The sequence below is a fragment of the Portunus trituberculatus genome, chromosome 16 (assembly GCF_017591435.1).
Source record: "Portunus trituberculatus isolate SZX2019 chromosome 16, ASM1759143v1, whole genome shotgun sequence".
Taxonomy (NCBI): domain Eukaryota; kingdom Metazoa; phylum Arthropoda; class Malacostraca; order Decapoda; family Portunidae; genus Portunus; species Portunus trituberculatus.
Genome location: NC_059270.1, coordinates 6,913,395 through 6,933,715, shown reverse-complemented (window position 1 = coordinate 6,933,715; position 20,321 = coordinate 6,913,395). Strand labels below are relative to the sequence as shown.

Below are 20,321 nucleotides of genomic sequence, written 5' to 3'. Positions count from 1 at the left end.
TAGTGGCTGTATATGCAATATTTATCTTTTGTTGTTCAGTTGCTGTGAAAGCTCGTTGTTAAATTCGTATTTTGTAGCAATTTGAGATTCATTGTTTTTATGTTATGTGTAATTAACCTTTCCGTGAACTTTGCGGTACTTTCATGGTGACCTTCATGAGCATCCCGAGCATAGTCGGTATTGCACAGCATCCTCGCTACCTGAGCGTGATTGGAGGGAAGTTAGTAGACTTTCATGACTTAATGTAGCAGTGAAGATATATATATATATATATATATATATATATATATATATATATATATATATATATATATATATATATATATATATATATATACATATTTGATATTTGGTTAGGCAAATCCACTGCGTGTAATGAGCTTTTTTTCTTTGTTTATTTCATTCTTTGTTTCTTTTATTTCTTCCTATTTCTTCTTCTTTATATTTTTCTTCCTTTTAATTTGTTTGTTTGTAGGAGACTCAAACTTTATACATATCCATTATGAATGAAATAAGAGAATATTTAGGGACTCTAGTAACTTGGCGAAATAGGCAGTTGGCCAAACAATTTCCTGGCCCGAGAACTGAGAAATTCTTAATAGTTTATGTAGATAAAGAAGACATCACCAACTAAGGTGCCTGGCTGGATGATAAGAGCACCACTGCATGGAAAACTTTGTGGACAGTACTGATACTTAGTGGTAGTTCAACAACAACAGTCACTTCATGAGGTTTAGAGTTGGGCGATATCGAAATCAACTCGGCTTGATGATAAATGAGATCGGGAGTCTGAAGGCGGTGTGGTGCTGTGGAAGAATATTCACAGAGCTGCCATATGCTACCATGCTCTTTTCTCGTGAATCTACAGTATGCATTGATGTGTAGCACAATATAAGTTCTTTGGCCATAGCTGCTGGTGATGATGATGATGATGATGATGATGATGATGATGATGATGATGATGAGATGATGATGATGATACTACTGCTACTACTACTACTACTACTACTACTACTACTACTACTACTACTACTACTACAATAATAGTGATATTTTTCCGCTTACACTTACTATTACTGCTAAATTTACCACCCCCAAAAAAATGACGAAAGGAAGAATTAGCTGTAGGAGTAGAGGTAGTGACAGTAGTAGCAGAAATATTATTGTTTTTATTATTATTATTATTATTATTATTATTATTATTATTATTATTATTATTATTATTATTATTATTATTATTATTATTATTGATATGATAGTAGTAGTAGTAGTAGTAGTAGTAGTAGTAGTAGCACAAGTAGTTGTAGTGGTTGTAGCAATAGTAGTAGCAATAGTAATAGTAAGAGTAGTAGTAGTAGCAGGAGGAGAAGGAGGAGGAAGATGAGGAGGAGGAGGAGGAGGAGGAGGAGGAGGAGGAGGAGGAGGAGGAGGAGGAGAAACAGAAGGAATATATATCAGCAACACGGCACGTCCTGACATTATACAAAGAAAATAAAAAGAAGTGCTAAAAAAATATGACAGTACGCATTTCCCTCGAAGTAACATAATTCAGGAGACGGCGAGACAAAGCTTAATTAAGTGACTAGGAAGACCATGCAGCCAATACAGCACCGACGGGTCTGCAATGAAGTGCGATGACTTTACCTCATACTGTGCTGTAAAACATATGACGTGATCGAGACCTTTGGAGAAAGATTTTTGCCGCCTTATTTTTTCTATTTATTTATTTTTAATTTTTTTTTATGTGCCTAGGTTTTAGATATTATGTGACGAGTATGGCTGTCTCATTTATTATGCGCAGTTTTGTTCATTATTCATTGGTAAATCTCTCTCTCTCTCTCTCTCTCTCTCTCTCTCTCTCTCTCTCTCTCTCTCTCTCTCTCTCTCTCTCTCTCTCTCTCTCTCTCTCTCTCTCTCTCTCTCTCTCTCTCTCTCTCTCTCTCTCTCTCTCTCTCACACACACACACACACACACACACACACACACACACACACACACACACACACACACACACACACACACACACACACACACACACACACACACACACACATACAACCTGTTCATAATTAACTATAACAGAGTGTAACAAAATATAACGAAGTTTTGAGGTTGATAATTGAGTAATTTATGAATTTCCACCATCAAAATCGTACAGAGCGTCACTAATGAGCATGAAAATTGGAAACATTCCCGTCTTGGTTTAGAATACGTACATGACATTAGTGAAACTTATAGCCATGGAACGGTATTCATTGGAAGATATACGGAAGCTACAATGCAACCAGCTCAGAAGTATCAACAAAGAAGAAGAAGAAGAAGACTTGACTAACTGGCAGCGGGTCGCATGGTGACAGTGAAATCTACTTTGTCTTTCAAGCTTCGACATCGATCTCTTTGTCCCTTTGAGTAGAATTACCCGCCTTCCAAGCTCCGTGACACAAGAGTCATTCTTTGTTCTTTAAGTGTTGATTGAATTATGTAACGGTACTTAGTGAAAGATAATGGAGCTTATGACCACAAACAGTTGTATCTCAAGGGTCAGTGTTAAGAGAAAGACAGGTAATGAACAACCTGTCAATGGAGACTACGTCCAGCTGATTCTTGAGTTGTACTTAATGTCCAGTGATTGTTAACGTCTTTAGGTAATGTTAGCTGGCAGAAGTTTGCAATCTTTACTGTATCTTCGGTGGACAACATTTTCTTATTTTATTATTTTTTTTTATTATATGAATGGCTGTAGTGGATATTATGTCTTTAGGATGTGTACGTTGAATAAGTCTTATCATAATTATTTTGTTTGACCGTTACTTTACACGTATTAAATCATTTAATTTATTCATTCTTCTTATTTATTTATTTTTTTAAGATGAGATAGTATAAATGTAAATGAACATTCATTGAAAAGAAAAAGAGATTCACTTGAATTAGATAAAGATGCATTTTAGTTAAACAACGCACACACACACACACACACACACACACACACACACACACACACACACACACACACACACACACACACACACACACACACACACACACACACACACACACACACACACACACACACACACACACACACGAACATCTTAGCACTTTTCCGTGACGAATTAATTTCTCCAGACCAAAAGTTAGAACAAGACACTAAGAAATAACCGAAACTCCAGATTGTTGCGTTTAACTGTGAGTTGATGCAGCCAAAATAATATTAGAAAAAAAAGTGGAGAGGAGAAAAAAATAAATGAAACTTGATATGAAAAAAGAAGGATGGCTGCCTGCGAAATTTCACTTAAAGCAAGGAAAAGTAAAGGTTTTCAAGATTCAAAGAATTTACATGAAACGGTCAGGAAAGATGGTTATGAGGGCGGGCGTGCGCGATTACCGTCAAGGATGATTTGTGATTGAGGAATGAAAACGGTGAAAGAATTAACAAGAATTTTATGCGGGTAGATGTATACAAGAAGAAATAATCAAAAACTATTTTTTTTTATGTAAGAGGGTCTCTTGTACAGAGGAACTAAACAACAAAACAGCAAAAATAGATTGAAAGAAAATGCCTTCTGAAGTTGTTAGTTCTTATAGCTTTGTCGAAAGAATTATGAATAATTATGAGGAAATGTCTCTTGAAACTTCCCTCTTGAAATATGTCATAGGTAGGGGAAATGTAAAGATCGGCAGGAAGCTCCAAAGTTAGCTATTGATAATAATGAGAGACTGATTGCAATGAAGTGAGTGAAGCGAAAAGGAAAGACCTTATGGGACATCTAATGAATGTTTAGAAATGTTTGAAAAGAGGAATAGAAATTACATAATAAAAGACGTGGAGTAACTGGCTTAAGTGAAACGTATGAAGTTAATGTAGACATAAAGAATTGTGAGTGTTTGAATAAATGAGATTGGTAATAGTAAAAAGTGTGTTTCAGTAATAGGGATGTAGACAAAAGGAGTTCACATGATCGAGGCGGTGATGGTTAAAGAAAGATTGAATTATTTATAAATGTAGAAATGTTCTCAGAGTGGATAGGCAAGTGGAATGGTACATTTGTATAGAGCAGCTGGATGGATTTCTGAACACTTCTTGCTAATTAAAAAGTGGAAGCGTTGTATAGTTTTATGAAAATCGTAAAAAAACAGTGAAAGAAAATAAACGACCATCAGTTAAAAATATAGGTGTGGAAATAGTGATAAATCAGTAATAAGTAAAGAAAAAAGTGCAATTTGAAACAAGTTATTGCTATTATAATGGACCAGGGAATTCTGTGAACTTGTTTATGATCGAATAGCAACCACCCTGAACATTTTCCTTCGCCTCGCACAATGCAATGGGATAATCACATTCCGCGCTCTAAAGACAACTCTTCCTTCACACAAATCTACATACACTCAAGTCCCTGAACTTGTCTTCATTAACTTCTTCAACATTCGCTGCCTTAGATCAAATTTTAATGTGTGGAACATCACCTTTAACTACTAAACCTCTTTTCTTCCGCACTGAAACCCAAATATCTTAAACAACTGAAAAAAATAAACCCTTTTCTGTTCCATTTTAGTTTTCTCTCTCCTCATTGTCAATATAAAGCTGGATCTTGCGTCTGTGTGCACAATGACCTAACTTGCTTTCGTACCCGTGAATCATCTGAACATTCTACTATCTGGCTTCGACTTGAGTCACTCTGAAACTAAATTCATCCATGTTGTATATACCTCACCCAACTGCTCTAACTATAAAAAACTTTTACACCTCAACTTCCAAAGTAGAGCACATCCTGACTCTTACCTTTTCGAAGATCTCCTTTCGTAGAGACTTTAATATTCATCAATAACTTTGGCTTTCTTTTCATATCACTAACCAATGTGATGAACTTTGGCTTTAAATTTGTTATCTTGTACGAAAAAAGAATAATTAATACAATACCTTACACTGACCATTTTCCTAATCTTTAATTCTTCTGCTTCTAATTATTTCACTGACCATTTTCCTAATCTTTAATTCTTCTGTTTCTGATTGTTTTCGTTCTATACATGACAGAGAGGCGCCCACAAACGGTACTTAAGGCTTCCAGCTTCTGAATATCATGCACTTTATATTTCTGGCTGAAGTAAAGACTGCAACCTAATCAAACGTATTTCCAATAGATTTTCTTCATCTTTTCTTCTCTATTTCAGCCTGATGGCCGCCTCATTTATTTGTATAGCTGTATTCTTTGTTTAGACCTTTACAAACATTAGATATTTTATGATTCAGGACTCTCTCTCTCTCTCTCTCTCTCTCTCTCTCTCTCTCTCTCTCTCTCTCTCTCTCTCTCTCTCTCTCTCTCTCTCTCTCTCTCTCTCTCTCTCTCTCTCTCTCTCTCTCTCTCTCTCTCTCTCTCTCTCTCTCTCTCTCTCTCTCTCTCTCTCTCTCTCTCTCTCTCTCTCTCTCTCTCTCTCTCTCTCTCTCTCTCTCTCTCTCTCTCTCTCTCTCTCTGTTTGACTATTTCATACCTCCCATTAAGATCCTTCATCATATTTTCCATGCCCTCCCTGGCCTCAACCCTCGAAGAGCTTGTGGACCTCATGATGGCATTTTCATTGTTCTCTGAAACTGTGCTTCCGTGCTTGCACCTCGCTTGGTCAGGCTCTTCCAACTCTGTCTATTAACGTCTACCTCTCCTCTTTGCTGATACTTTGGTAGTTTGCTACATTCAGCTTGTTCCTAAAATAGGTGACCGCTTTAATCCTCATCCATACGTGTGTGTGTGTGTGTGTGTGTGTGTGTGTGTGTGTGTGTGTGTGTGTGTGTCTGCGTCCAAGTAGAAGAGTGTAATCGAGAGTAGAGTTCAAGATAAAATAAAATATATATAACAATGGTGAAGTGAAGTGAAATAAAGGAAGGATAAAGCCGGAAATAAGAGGAGGGCACATCGAGCAAATAAAATGTCCTTAATGTAAAGGAGGGAAGTAGGTAGGAGGCGGAAGAGAATGGAGCCTTGTAAACCCATTTGGGTAAATGAAAAATTATTGTGAGTGGAAGTGAAAAATGTACGAAGGTTAGGAGAGCAAATGTCAGAGATGGTTTTGGACACAACTGGAAGCTGTTGCAGAACACGAGTGCGCTGGAAATAGAAGTGTTTAATACTTTGGATTGTGAAATGGGGAAAATAAGTGAGCGTCACGTAAAAAATATTTTGTATAGAAAATAAAAAACTTTTTATAGAAAATAATATATATTACGTGGTAATAGAGATATTAAATTAAAATAAGGCGGGTAGAATCAAATGGACTCGATGTGCTAACGAAGAAAGTTTTGAATTTAGGAGTGACTTTTTGACGAAGACTTTTGTAACATTGTTATATATATATATATATATATATATATATATATATATATATATATATATATATATATATATATATATATATATATATACACACACACACTTTCTAAACTTACATTTTTCTGTCTGAGCAGCAGCCGCGCCCTCCCGTGTCTGCCCGCCACCTCTAGACCTCCACGCCTCGGGCTCTCAATAAACCTAAACAAAATCAGCAGTGGAGGAGCAGTGAGGGTTAAGTGGCGCATTAATCGCGACTCAGCGACGTTGTGTCTCGGGTACAAAAGGGAGAATTGTTTTGCATGACCGTGTTGCACAATGGCCACGCGTACAGCACAAAAATAATTTCCCGAACTACGGTGGCAGACTGGAGCAGTTAACCCTCACCCGACTGGCCATGAAGGCGACAGACCACGGCAGGGGTAGGGCGTGGAACACTTTCCCTTAATTTACCTCCAGACCAAGTGTGTTTGTGGGTTGTTCACGGCGGCAGCGGGTCACCCTCTCTCCCGGTAATTGGCGCTTTCAGAATTAGCTTTGGTTCTTAGGGGCGTCGAGCCGAGTGTTAATGGGTATTGGCAGACCCGCCAGGAGAGGAGGCCCTCCGAGGGTGTTTGTGTTGCCGCCTCGCCCTCACCTGCGTCCTCAAAGAGAGAGAGAGAGAGAGAGAGAGAGAGAGAGAGAGAGAGAGAGAGAAAAGAAAACGAAGAAAAGAGAGAAGCATAGTTGTCAAAAGCATTCTTTTGGATAATCTTACAGAAGAGAGAGAGAGAGAGAGAGAGAGAGAGAGAGAGAGAGAGAGAGAGTGTGTGTGTGTGTGTGTGTGTGTGTGTGTGTGTGTGTGTGTGTGTGTGTGTGCGTGCGCGCGTGCGCCTACATACTTATAGTGATTAACAGTGGTACTTAAAATACTTTATTTTTCCAACAGTGACGTTCATTAGCATTTCTTCCTCTGCTACATTAAGTCTATGCCAGTTTTTAATAGCCTGTCAGTTAGATTAAGTAAAATACCAGTACATACTAATACCGGAGTTCAGGTTTGCTTACCTGAATGTCATAATACAACAGCTTTAGTATTCGTCACAGTGTCCTTGGGGAAGTTGTTGAGCTATTGATGGTTAAAAGAAAAAAAGAAAAGCAAACGAGATTTGTTCCCCTCTTAGAGTACGAAAAAAAATGGTGTGGAGGGAGCTGTTTCTAAGGGTAAAGAAAGGGACCGACCTGTTTAGAATGAAAAGAAGGTGGCAGGCTGTAGGAACAGAGGCGAGAAAGCAGTTTGGTTATGCCGGTGGCGCTTTTGGTGTATTTCACAGTTAGCCACCTGGGCGCGGCGAACAGACACAGCCAATATCAACAGACGCACTAGATTGCCAGGCATGGTGGTGGAGAGCACCAAGCTCCCGAACCCATAACACTCAAGCGGAACAAGTGGCTAGATGCTGCAGGATATACTCCTTGAACACTGAGGGTCTTGTTGGTGGCCTGAGTAGGTGCTAGAGCAAGTGTGGCACCAGCAGAGGGGAACATACTCTTACGAGCGAGGAAGAGAGAGGTGAGGAGGGGAAGGTTGTCGAGCCATTGATTTGTGGACCATTAATTAATTTGAAGATCGCCTTTCCTCAGCCCGCCGTCGTCCATCAGTTCGTATATTGAAGGCAAAGTATCTTACACACTCCAAGCTTGCGATTTTCCTTGTTTGTATCGTATTGCCAGTCTTGAAGTGAGTTTCTTCGTGATTCAGGAGCTTGGCTGGTTAGTCTTCATCGGTCAATGGTTCTTTCTTCTTTCTATTAACTTAAATGATAAAAGTATACATAGTTAAGTATATGCATGAAAGCGAAAATAAAGAAAATAAAGTTAAAACACAACTGAGGAACTTGAACTGTAGATTGGTAATTAGTTTTGTTCCATAAAAGAAAAAATCAAGCGTGAAAATATGAAATACGAAAGTGCAAGCAGAGTGTTGCTCGCTGCAGCCACGCATCCCGCCTGCCTGCTGCCGGAATCTATCAAATCAAAAGGGGTGCCCTCCACATAAAAAAAGTGAATATTTACGCCAGGCAGCAACGGTAAATAAAGTACTGGGTGTGCACTTTTGTTTCACGTTCCTGTATCATGCGAATATTTGCATATACACAATATCCTGAGTACTAATGTGTCTGGTCGAGAGTGTGAATCGTAACTTGATAGTGTTCTCATTTAATTTTTCTTGGTATGTTACTGCTTATATGTGTGCTCTTTATTTCTTCCTTCCTTCCTTCCCTCCCTCCCTCCCTCCCTCCTCCTCCCTCCTCCTCCTCCTTCCTCCTTCCTTCCTTCCTTCCTTCCTTCCTTCCTTCCTTCCTTCCTTCCTTCCTCCTCCCTCCCTCCCTCCCTCCCTTCCTTCCTTCCTTCCTTTCTTCCTTCCTCCCTCCCTCCCACCCTCCCTCTCTCCCTCCCTCCTCCTTTTTCCTTCCTTTCTTCCTTCCTTCTTCCCTCCCACCCTCCCTCCCTCCCTCCCTTCCTATATATTACAGACAATGTCTCATCTTTTTTTTAGAAAAAAATGTATATTTAGTAAAGTGAGGCATTACAATAATTGTTACTCTACTTGTATGGAAATCACTGTAGGCGGGATATTTTTTGAAGAAGAAAAAGCAAATGGAAAAGTACTTGGTATAACCAAACATTGCCCGGTCCCTTACTCAGAGTCGGCTGTCATGCTTTTATGACCTTGCTATTATTGGCAATTTTTTTTATTTGTGGACATTTAAAGGATCTTTCTTTTTCATGTTGATTAAAAAAAGAAAGGTGTAAGAAAACCTGTTTATATTTAAGGAGGGCATTTACTAAGCTTGATATTACTGTTATTGTATTAGAAGTGGGTGAAATAATTAAAAACACATTACTATGTGTGTGTGTGTGTGTGTGTGTGTGTGTGTGTGTGTGTGTGTGTGTGTGTGTGTGTGTGTGTGTGTGTGTGTGGAGTAAGGAGAGCGAAATGTTCTGATAAACCTAAAGAAAACAACCCTCTCAGGCCGGACGTCTCGAGGTCATTTTAGGCGGACAATGAAGGTGATGAATCACCGCGTGTATCTCTTCTTGCCTTTCCTCCATCTTTTACAGCTAGCATTGCTGGAAGAATCAATTCAATAATTTCATGTCAAAAAGTTCGATAAGTTTCCTTCCATTCCGCCCAGCACTACCGCTCTCTCCATCGAAAACTCATTGAACAAGTTTGGAAGATTTTTCATTATCGCGAGCGCTTTGAGCCAGATGTAGTGATCGCTTCCTCTAAGACGCCCTAGGGCGAACGGTGGCCTGCAACTCTCGCCTTGTACGTAGTGTTCAGACTCAAGCACTCAGCACCAAAGGACGCAGGACACCGAGCCACGCGTGACACACTTTGAATAATGAAAAAGCTCATTCGATTAAAATACTACCAACGCCTACTGGGTGGCGAGCATGGGCGTGTAAAAGTGAGCGAGTATTTCTGGAGGAGAAAAATCTTAAAGAAAACTTCCCCACTTGTGAAGAATTTCATGTGTGTGTGTGTGTGAGAGAGAGAGAGAGAGAGAGAGAGAGAGAGAGAGAGAGAGAGAGAGAGAGAGAGAGAGAGAGAGAGAGAGAGAGAGAGAGAGAGAGAGAGAGAGAGAGAGAGAGAGAGAGAAAGTTATCAGAGTTTAAAAGATAAATGGAGCAATATGTGAAAAATAATACTCACGCATGCAAACTGTATATAAAATTTCCTTAGACTGAAGCTTACAATATAATTAAACGTGAAACTTTAGAGTAAAAACTCGGTGCCGAGATAAAAGTAAGGGAAAGCTTGAAAGGAAAAACCTGCCGATTGAAGAAGAACGAGTGAGACGCAACGTGTTGGGCGCCCAGGTGGAGGAGTGACAGAACGTCGCTCCGGGCAGGGAGAGGAAGGGGACTGCTACTACTACCTACTACAGAAACAAATATGTCTGGAAGTTCAAAGGTTCGTGCAGACTTTAAGGTGAAACGGAAGCTCCGTTTGATGCTGGCTGGAAGAAGAACAAACAATAACCACGCGGAAAAGGCGACTGGAAACACAAAGCTTAGAAGATAGAAGAAATGGTCCAAAATAATTCTGAAAGGAAAGTCTCCGGAGAACAGCCGCGAGCTTCAGGTCATTTGAATGAGCGCTCGAATATGCAAAGTAAAATACCCTAAAGGCTTCTAGCAAAGAACTAAATCACAATCGATAACACCCAAAAAAAGGGCGCATGCGGTGTCTTTAATCCATAAAAGGTTTCTTAGAAGATTTCAAGACAAGAAGTTGACAGATAAGTCCATCAACGTGGAATGAAACGTCTCTAACATGAAAGAACGCTTCCCAGATTCTCCTTCCGACAACCAGTTTTTATCAACAAAGAGCAAACTATTTCTGTGGGACAACGTAGAAATATTCGTAGACAGATATCAGAGAGTAAGAGTAGAAAAGAATGTAACGGAGATATCTCAATGAAAACTTTAAAGGAAAGAAGATGGCTGAGTTGATGTAATTTAAAAGAAAATTATCTTTGTTTATAAGGAAATGATGCCACAGAAATGTTGAGAGAAATGACGTGCACAACACTGTGGATGACGAAAGTTGATAAGCAGAAGCTGAACACGTGACAGTCAGGTGACGGATGCAGGAGTTTAGAGCAGACTAAGGGACGAAGTCAGAGTCACCAGGCTTTGGAAGGGAGATGGCTGGATGCGCTTTGATGTTTCGGAGCGAGGGCAGGGAAGGGGAGATTCAAATAGCGAAAGGTACGTTCGACGTGGAAGAAAACTAAAAAAAAAAAAGATACTCAACAACATTCTTTTGGCCATTGGTTTTCTTTGTCTCGTTATTGGATATTTTAAGAATCTCCCCTCGTTTCCCTGGCGTCAAGGGTTGGTGCCATGTATACAAGAGTCATATCCATTAGTTCCTGCCCATTGCATCTGCTTCATTCTAACGATCTGAACATGCTAGAGGGAAGTGTAAAAACAAATATCAGTGAAGGCTACTAAACTATCTTACTCCGCGGCGTTACAACATTAGGCACGCTAAAAATTTACTTTCCCCTCGCCTCCCACATGCCTGATGGCTCTCATGGCTATAAAAACTAAACTTCCCTTCGTACCCTCATGAAATAATTGTTCCTTGATTATCCTTGGCACGATAATTGGGGGGTTATGCCTTAGTTGGGGAGTCAACAAAAAGCATTGTCTTTACTACCTGAGGGTGCCTTTTCGGGTGATTAGGGCCACGGAGCGTCTTGTGCCCCCTCAACATCCCTAAGTGTCCCCCCGCATCACCCGCCGCTATCTAGACTCAGATTAGGGATGGTTTTAATCTCGTATATCCTCCAGCCCTGTATGCTGTCTGGTCTCGGGGGTAATTCAAGCATACAGTGAACGCCACACCGCGCCACATGCACTGCTCTCATGTGTGTGTGTGTGTGTGTGTGTGTGTGTGTGTGTGTGTGTGTTGGGGGACTGGGAAGGATACGTGTGCGAGCTTGTTTGTTTATTTATTTATTCGTGTGTGTATGTTTATTTATTATTTTTGTCTGCGTTTCTTTTTATTCGTTTGCCTTTGTGTGTGTGTGTGTGTGTTTGTGTGTTTGTGTGTGTGTGTGTGTGTGTGTGTGTGTGTGTGTGTGTGTGTGTGTGTGTGTGTGTGTGTGTTGATACAATGGCTGCAGTGGAGTGGGAGGAGGGTGAAATTTTAAGGTATCAGGGAAGATGGAGTGATGCCGAGGCTCTGCTGTATACGGCGGCACCGGAGCACGCGGATATTTCTCAGGGGGGACGGAGGCGATGTGGCGAAAGTCGTTGTGAAGTGAAATGTTTTATTTTTTTATCTATTTATATAACAGCTGGGTGCGCAGGGCTCGGGAGGGCAAAGAGAAAATGGTGTGTATGTGGATCTTTTGTTCCTGTATTGTCCATCGTGTTTTCACTTTCTTTTGTTTTATTCTCAGTTGTCGTGAATTTGTGGCTTTGTTTGAACAGCTGCAGTGTAAAGGAATATTTGACTTTTTTTCTTTCCCTTAGTTAACAATGTTGTGATCGCTGTTCAAGTATGTTTATTTTGTTGAAAGATTAAAAAAATGAATATGCAGAGATTAAAGAAATTAGTGGAGTTGATATAAGTAAAAGAAAGGACACTGGGAGTTACTATATAGACCGCACTACTACTACTACTACTACTACTACTACTACTACTACTACTACTACTACTACTACTACTACTACTACTACTACTACTACTACTACTACTACTGTCAATCATTCCACAAGCTGGTGAAAGTACAGGTTGGGTTCATTCCCCGGAGTATGAACGGGAGCCACCACTTCCATGTAACTTGCCATCCACTCACCTGTACTGAACGTTCCGGCTCATGATTGTTCGTTTCCAGAGCCAATCAGCAAAGCACCATCCCATGAGTCTTAGTTTTCCCAGACTCTAGTTAGCCACACACACTCGACCCTGCCACTCTCAGCAATGCGTCGTTTTTATTATTAAGACACATGCTCTACTTCACATTGGCTCGAACATTATTTCCTTATCTCTCATATCCTCACACTTCTCACTACATTAGGATTCCCGTTTTCTCTCCGCTCGTTGCTGTCTGAAAACCACTCGATCTTGTTGGTTCTCTTCTACTCTCACATCACTCACTGCACTATTTTTGTCCACCATTCGCTTGTGTACGTTTCCCGCTCTTACACCACTCGTCTGCATGCCATTGCTACTCTCTGAAGTTCACCAATTGGTTTGCTTTGAAAGAAGTAGTCATGGATTTTAAAATATTGATAATTTTTCTAACTCGAATTTTTTTTTCCCCTTTCTTGAACACATTTTGTACCTTAGACTACTGTTTATTTTTTGTATTATTATTTTTTTTTATATAAGAAAGTTGACAAGTATCCTTAATTGCACTTGGGACACACATTTATACACACACACACACACACACACACACACATGCTTTCACTTACCGCATGGGCTTGAAGAGAGCTCGTCCCCGTCAATGAACTCTATCGTCAGCTTGATCTGCGTGCCACCCTCCTTCTGACCTGGCGGGAGAGGAGACTATTGATGGAAGGGCGAGGAGGAGGCATCATCGCACCCCGAGCTAATTAATGGCTTGTTCTCGCTGGGAAATCAACTCGAATAGAATACCGTAATTAAACCATGATGGTGGGAAGATCAATTAAATGGCACTAGACACAGCTCATTAATAGAACATGATTGGTGATTGAAGACTATTGAGGAGGGAGTCTTTGGCTGCAGACGAGGTGGTGCGCGCTGCCTCTCCTGGTGACTGAGTATTTGGTGATTTTGCTGACATTTTATTGGGAATGATTGATGATTTTTGTTTTTTGTTTTTCTTCCTTGTTCTTGTTCTGCCTCTTGTTCTGCTTCTTGTTCTTGTTCTTCTTCCTCTTCTTCTTCTTCTTCTTCTTCTTCTTCTTCTTCTTCTTCTTCTTCTTCTTCTTCTTCTTCTTCTTCTTCTTCTTCTTCTTCTTCTTCTTCTTCTTCTTCTTCTTCTTCTTCTTCTTCTTCTTCTTCTTCTTCTTCTTCTCCTCCTCCTCCTCCTCCTCCTCCTCCTCCTCTTTTTTCTTCCTCCTTATTTTCCTTCAGCGTTTCCCAGCTGTTAAAGATTGGCGCTACACATACAAGTCTTTCTCCATCTGGCTGTAGTTTCTCCTTCCTAAGCTTTCAAGAGATACTTTCCACATTCTTTGATGAAATATTCTGAACAAGCGACCAAATAATTACTAGTAATGATACTAATCTCACACCTCATGTGTTGCCAGTATCTAAAATTGACCAAGAAAAGTTAATGACGTCACCATATTGGATTATAAAATACTTCGAGCAAAGTTTGGATTAGAGACTCATCAATGTTGTTTTACGCCTTACGTCAGGACAACAAGGCAAGGAAGAATCTTGACTTACTGATGTGAGAGATGGGTAGGGTCGTCATGTACTGCAGCAGCCTGTTGACGGTCGGATCTCTAGTGCCGTACAACTCATCCTGAGATATACTGAGGTGAAAGTTGTCCCAGAGTGTTGCGTTTTCTCTGAGAAAGAAGAAAAATTATGTCCATTATAAATGAAGAATTGCTGTTAATCAATACATTTGTTTTTATTATCTTTTATTGTGGCTTGCATTTCAGTTATAGAGATTAACATACATCATATGCATAACATGTTCTCAATGGTGTTTTTTTGCTACAACATAATGCACGAAGCAAGAATCTGATTTGGTCATTGGACAACAAACGTCAAGCGTGCAGCTTTCCTGTCCTGTTTTCTGTGATTTTCCCAGGCTCAGCTCGGGGCAGCTCGCCGGTATGAGGTGTTGCTGGAGGGGGACTCGTAAAGAAAACGAATGTAATTCAATGGAAAATCGAGGAATTGCAACACGCTGTCCTACTGGTGTCCCTCTCTTGAATTCTATTAATCTGCCTTTATCCGCTGTTTTACGGGACACAGTATGTACTACTACTACTCGAAACACTGTCTAACGCAAGCAGGAAGCAACATTGAAGGTTAAGTTCCATGAGCAGTGTGAACGTTTCTATTCGGTATTTTCCTCATTTGGCTTTTACTAGAATGTTTTGAAGAAAAACTAATAATAGTTATTCAAACATTTAAAAGCAGATAGTCGTGTATATTTTTGTCCCAAAAGAACATCATTAACAATGTTTTACTGGACGAAATCAACCGTTAGAATTATATCCATGTATAGAGAAACACACATCAACGATAATACGTAAACAACAAATCCTACGACTGATCAAGCTGAATAAATTATTAGTATAATTAATTTTATCATATAAGTTAATATCAGTCTACAAACCAGGCGCTGAAGAATTGTTATGTTATCAGGTCCAAAAAAATTTGTTCTGGTCGAAGACTATTTTGGGTTGAATGGAGGAGTACAGTCTTGTTTTTTTCTACTCCAAGAGTTTGGATAATATTAGTGTACCGCTGCCTGCCAACCATGATACGAAGCTTAAAAAAATATATATAAAGACTCATGACAAAAAAAATCACAAATGATAAAAAAAAAATCACAAATAATAACAAAGGTCTCAAATGCGACAACCTCCAGGAAGGCAGTAAGCCAGCCAGGGAGCCAGTTGCTCGGTACGCACAGCTCTGACCAAACGAATCGTCTCTCTGAGCTCACGAATCGCGCCTTTGATCAGATTGCTCAAACAAGCAGTTTGATTCAGATCAAAAGCGTCGTCAGAACTTTGACTATTCTTTATCGTCCAGTTGCCTGCCACTCGGCATTGTTCTGGCGGCGGCAGGAAGAGGGAAGTTTTACACCAGAAACTCCTCACGCACAGAGAGAGACGACGGGAAGAAGGCAGACAGATCCAGACATAGACACACAGACACTTGACCGTGGACATGAATAAAGAGCAAATCCATTACATTCCTGCCAGGCCTGTCAGGCTTTAGCTCTTCCCTTATTGAGCTGCATCGTCACCGTGATTATTTTATATCTGGTACTAGAACAGCTATGCTCTGGAGGAAACGCGAGTCAGAAAGTGATATTTTCTTCGATAATATGACAATAACAACATGTCAAAGACTCCAAAAAATGTATTCGCAGTAATTCAACGAATACATCTGTCTTGCCCGGCACGTGCACCACAGAGGGCAAGCGACCAATTCTCAAAGGATACAAGTTTTTCTTTCCTTTTCTCTCTTTTCACCCTGAAGGTAAAAATATTGCAACATCTGGAGAGACTTAGAAAAGTGTATTTGTCTTTCTCTCCCTAAAGACTCAGGAATCCCTGGCGGCCACCGGAGCATTCGTCCCGATTAATAAGAATAAAATATCGGGTGAAACTCTCACGAGACTCGTGTTTGTGAAGCAACTCTCTCTCTCTCTCTCTCTCTCTCTCTCTCTCTCTCTCTCTCTCTCTCTCTCTCTCTCTCTCTCTCTCTCTCTCTCTCTCTCTCTCTCTCTCTCTCTCTCTCTCTCTCTCTCTCTCTCTCTCTCTCTCTCTCTCTCTCTCTCTCTCTCTCTCTCTCAATAAGAGACTGAAATATTGTTGAAATATCCAGATGGGTCGCAGGCGCGGGAGAACAAGAATTGCTGTCGATCATTAGGTGGTGGCACGACTCCCATTTACTTCTGTAATGTACAATTCTATATTCGTCTTATTCCCTTGCGATGGCGCACGTGCCACTCTTTCCTTAGTGTCATTGTTGTGCCGCGTATATATCTTTGTATTCCATTTCTCTTGCGTTTTTGCTTCTGTTTTCTGGCTGCAGGTATTGCCAGAGTGCAGGTGTTACTGGTATTTGCGCCGACATGACCACACCCCTCTCAGCTGCACCTCGGCCTCGTGTTTGTGTCGTCAGTTGTGATCAGTTTTCGAAAATGGCTGTTATGGTCTGATGTTCCCGTTGACGTTACCCCTGTTGTTTTGTTCCTCTCTCTCTCTCTCTCTCTCTCTCTCTCTCTCTCTCTCTCTCTCTCTCTCTCTCTCTCTCTGACGGAAGAAAAGTCTCCGTAATTGCAGGCTGATTACCTTAATGCCACTGGTGGGCAAAATTCTCTTAGGCGTAATTAGAGACAAGATCGTTAATCATTCCGGATACAGCTGCTTAATAACAAACTTCTTGTTTGAAAATATACCAAACCTCTCTCGCTTGTCAAACTCATCAAGAGTTTACAAGGACCGTGTTTTTGGCTTATCTCTGACATTGATGAAACAGTAATATAGACGTATACTTGAGAGGAAGTGCTTGCAAATTTCCATAAGTCAAATGTATTACGTTACGTTTACTAGATAGTGCTGCATCTCCCACCGGGAAAGCCAGGACCGAGCTTCCAGTCTTTAGAGGCCAAGACATTACTCAGCCACAAAACTGTTACATAAATCACTGCTTTGACCAGCCTCTCTTGACATTCAGGGCACTGAAAAAAATGCAGGGACACACACACACACACACACACACACACACACACACACACACACACACACACACACACACACACACACACACACACACACACACACACACACACACACACACACACACACACACACACACACACACACACACACACACGTAACTTTTCTTTTTCTGTTACATAACTACTTATAAGTTATATTGAAAAAAAAAGAAAACTATTGAAGAGCTGTAGGATATTAAGGGAAATAGTGTCTCTTAATGTCAGGGTTATGGTTTAGATATTAAGTACCATCAAGTAACTAGTGAAAGGAACAGGTAGAACACGGACTCTGCTTACTGAGGGCATGCAAACTAGTGCTGTTTTTCCATTGCTTTCGTTTCCAGCCTGGATCATGAGTGTCAGAATTCCGATTAATTTTATTGCAATATTAATCACCGCGAGGAACATTGAGGCGCGATTATCTCAGATACAAACAGATTAAATTTTCAGTGTTACAGTGACGTGGACGAAAGTCAATAGGAAACTTTCTCTCTCTCTCTCTCTCTCTCTCTCTCTCTCTCTCTCTCTCTCTCTCTCTCTCTCTCTCTCTCTCTCTCTCTCTCTCTCTCTCTCTCTCTCTCTCTCTCTCTCTCTCTCTCTCTCTCTCTCTCTCTCTCTCTCTCTCTCTCTCTCTCTGTGTGTGTGTGTGTGTGTGTGTGTGTATATATATATATATATATATATATATATATATATATATATATATATATATATATATATATATATATATATATATATATATATATATATATATATATAGCGTTTTTCTGAATGAAAGTATTTGATCGTATTTATGTAATTGTAGTATAGAGAAATTGAGTCAGGCCTGCACTCCCTCCTCTGTGTATCTGGCTTTATCCAATATTCATTTAGTTTTATTCAATTAATGTTAAGGTCATGGCTATTCTTGCGCCACACCACATGAAGTCCTTTCCATCATGAGAACTAAGTCATTTGCGTCCATAGCGTATCGAGTCGTCTATCTTCTTGAGTAATCGTGCCCTCGATGTTTCACTTTCCCTTCCGTCATCTGTTATCCATTTCCCAGCCCTCATGTTACTTAAACATTATTATTATGTGTGTCCCTCCTCTTCTTTTGTCTAATTGGCATTCTATACTTTCCATAATGTTTCCTCTGGTTGGCAATGAACGCTTAGCTGAGTTGTTGTATTCGAGTATCCCTTGTTGGTTTTATTGAGAAGCAAAATCATAGGTACTTAAGATCACGACTGCGTTTTTTGTCGCCAGTTGTGTTTTTATACTCGAAACAATACCCTAAAGAGAAGCTATAATAATCACAGCGTTAAAGCCTCTTGTCTATAAACTCAGCGAGGCAGTAGTCGAGCGGGCAGTATGCAGAACTGGTGGACGGTGCTCAAGCGTTAAGTCCCGGCAAGGGCTGGATGATTTTTCCTTTGTTCTCGACTTTCCCTGAGCTTAGCCATAAAAGATGTTACCTATCTATTTTAATAGTAATTTTAACCAAGTAGAACACATAGAGGTATTATTGCACTGGTGTTTCTCAGTCCAAGGGCGTAGGTATAGTACATAACTTGCTTTCATTCTTACTTTCAAAAATGAATGAATTGTTTTACTGTACCGTTGATCTTAATGCTTTGATGCAGTTATATCAATAATCATTTGGTTATGTAGTATATTTTCTCCTTTCAAATAAGAACATGAGTTTGCAAAGACTCACTAAATGACTGCTTGTAGTAAGTAGCAAGACTTCTATAAAGAGTGCACTGTGTTCGTCCTCCGCCTTATCAACAACAGCTTTGGAAGGATATGAGAGTGGTGAAAGGTAATGAGGTGATGGGGAGCTCACTAAGGAAGGGTACTTGTCTTTTTTCTTGGATATTAAAAAAAATGAAATATAATGAAATAAGTAATGAACGTGTGATCCTGCCTGATTTGAAAATATTAAGTCTGCAAGTGCATACTATAAATTATTGTTAACTGAATTAGAATATGCGTAAGAAGCTAATGAGACTTTGTGCACCATTCATCGCTTTGCAGATTAATATTATATCTTGACACCACCTGGTATTCCAGTCAATGAATCTTACAGGAAATAAAAGATTGAGGCTGATTTTTAGTATTCCTTCTTCAGAAACATTTGTTTAAAGATGTGTTCGACGCGTGTAGGTTATGAGATTTTATGACAAGTTTTTTCTTATGACGCGCGCACACACACACACACACACACACACACACACACACACACACACACACACACACACACACACACACACACACACACACACACACACACACACACACACACACACACACACACACACACACACACACACACCAGTCAAAGAAGCCTTTATAGATAATGCCATGAAGCTTGTCGCATGTGCATGCTTGGATACATACATACAGAGAGAGAGAGAGAGAGAGAGAGAGAGAGAGAGAGAGAGAGATTCGCGCGCAAATGATTGCATGTCCGTGTTTCATCTTGGTCAGTCGAGTTATTCTGTATCCATTGAGTGTGCAGAGGAGGAGGAGGCCACCAGTTATCGCTGAGCTCCATTCCTGTCTGGCCGCAGCACTTCCATCCTGATCACCGGCACACCATCGCGGCGCCTTTAAGGGTGCGCATAGATCTATCTGCCTGGCGAGGGTTGTCCGAAACTGCGGTTCATAAAATCAGAATTAGCGGATACTAAATCGGATATTCATTTATTAGCTTCATCATTTATCTATTTCAACGAATTTCAATAAAGCCCTCGCTACATACCATTGTTACAAAACGGGGTATATCTGAATTTGCAGGAGATCATATAACATTATTTGATTCCAATACCTGAAAATTTCTTGTGTAATCAGGCACTCCTCTCTTCCGCACCTATGAACTTATGTGAAAGGTTTCACGGCACCGCACGCCAGACGCAGCCCTTCACGCTCGGTCAGGGGTCATAACGTTGTAAATTTGATCAGATAACCATCCAATTTGTTTTAGGTGAAGGAGAACGGCAGTTGTGAGGCAGAGATGAAGGTGGGACGCAGAGGCAGTGG

The 20,321-nt window shown here is 40.3% G+C and overlaps 1 protein-coding gene across 1 annotated transcript in view; it reads right to left on the bottom strand.

The window, feature by feature from the left end:
• The window catches only part of LOC123504400 (extracellular serine/threonine protein CG31145-like), a 159,849-nt gene that overhangs the window by 31,256 nt on the left and 108,272 nt on the right, over nucleotides 1-20,321 (bottom strand). The window contains 3 exon segments of the mRNA XM_045254863.1: nucleotides 13,306-13,333; nucleotides 13,336-13,383; nucleotides 14,270-14,394. Of these exon segments, the coding sequence (XP_045110798.1) occupies nucleotides 13,306-13,333; nucleotides 13,336-13,383; nucleotides 14,270-14,394 (201 nt within the window).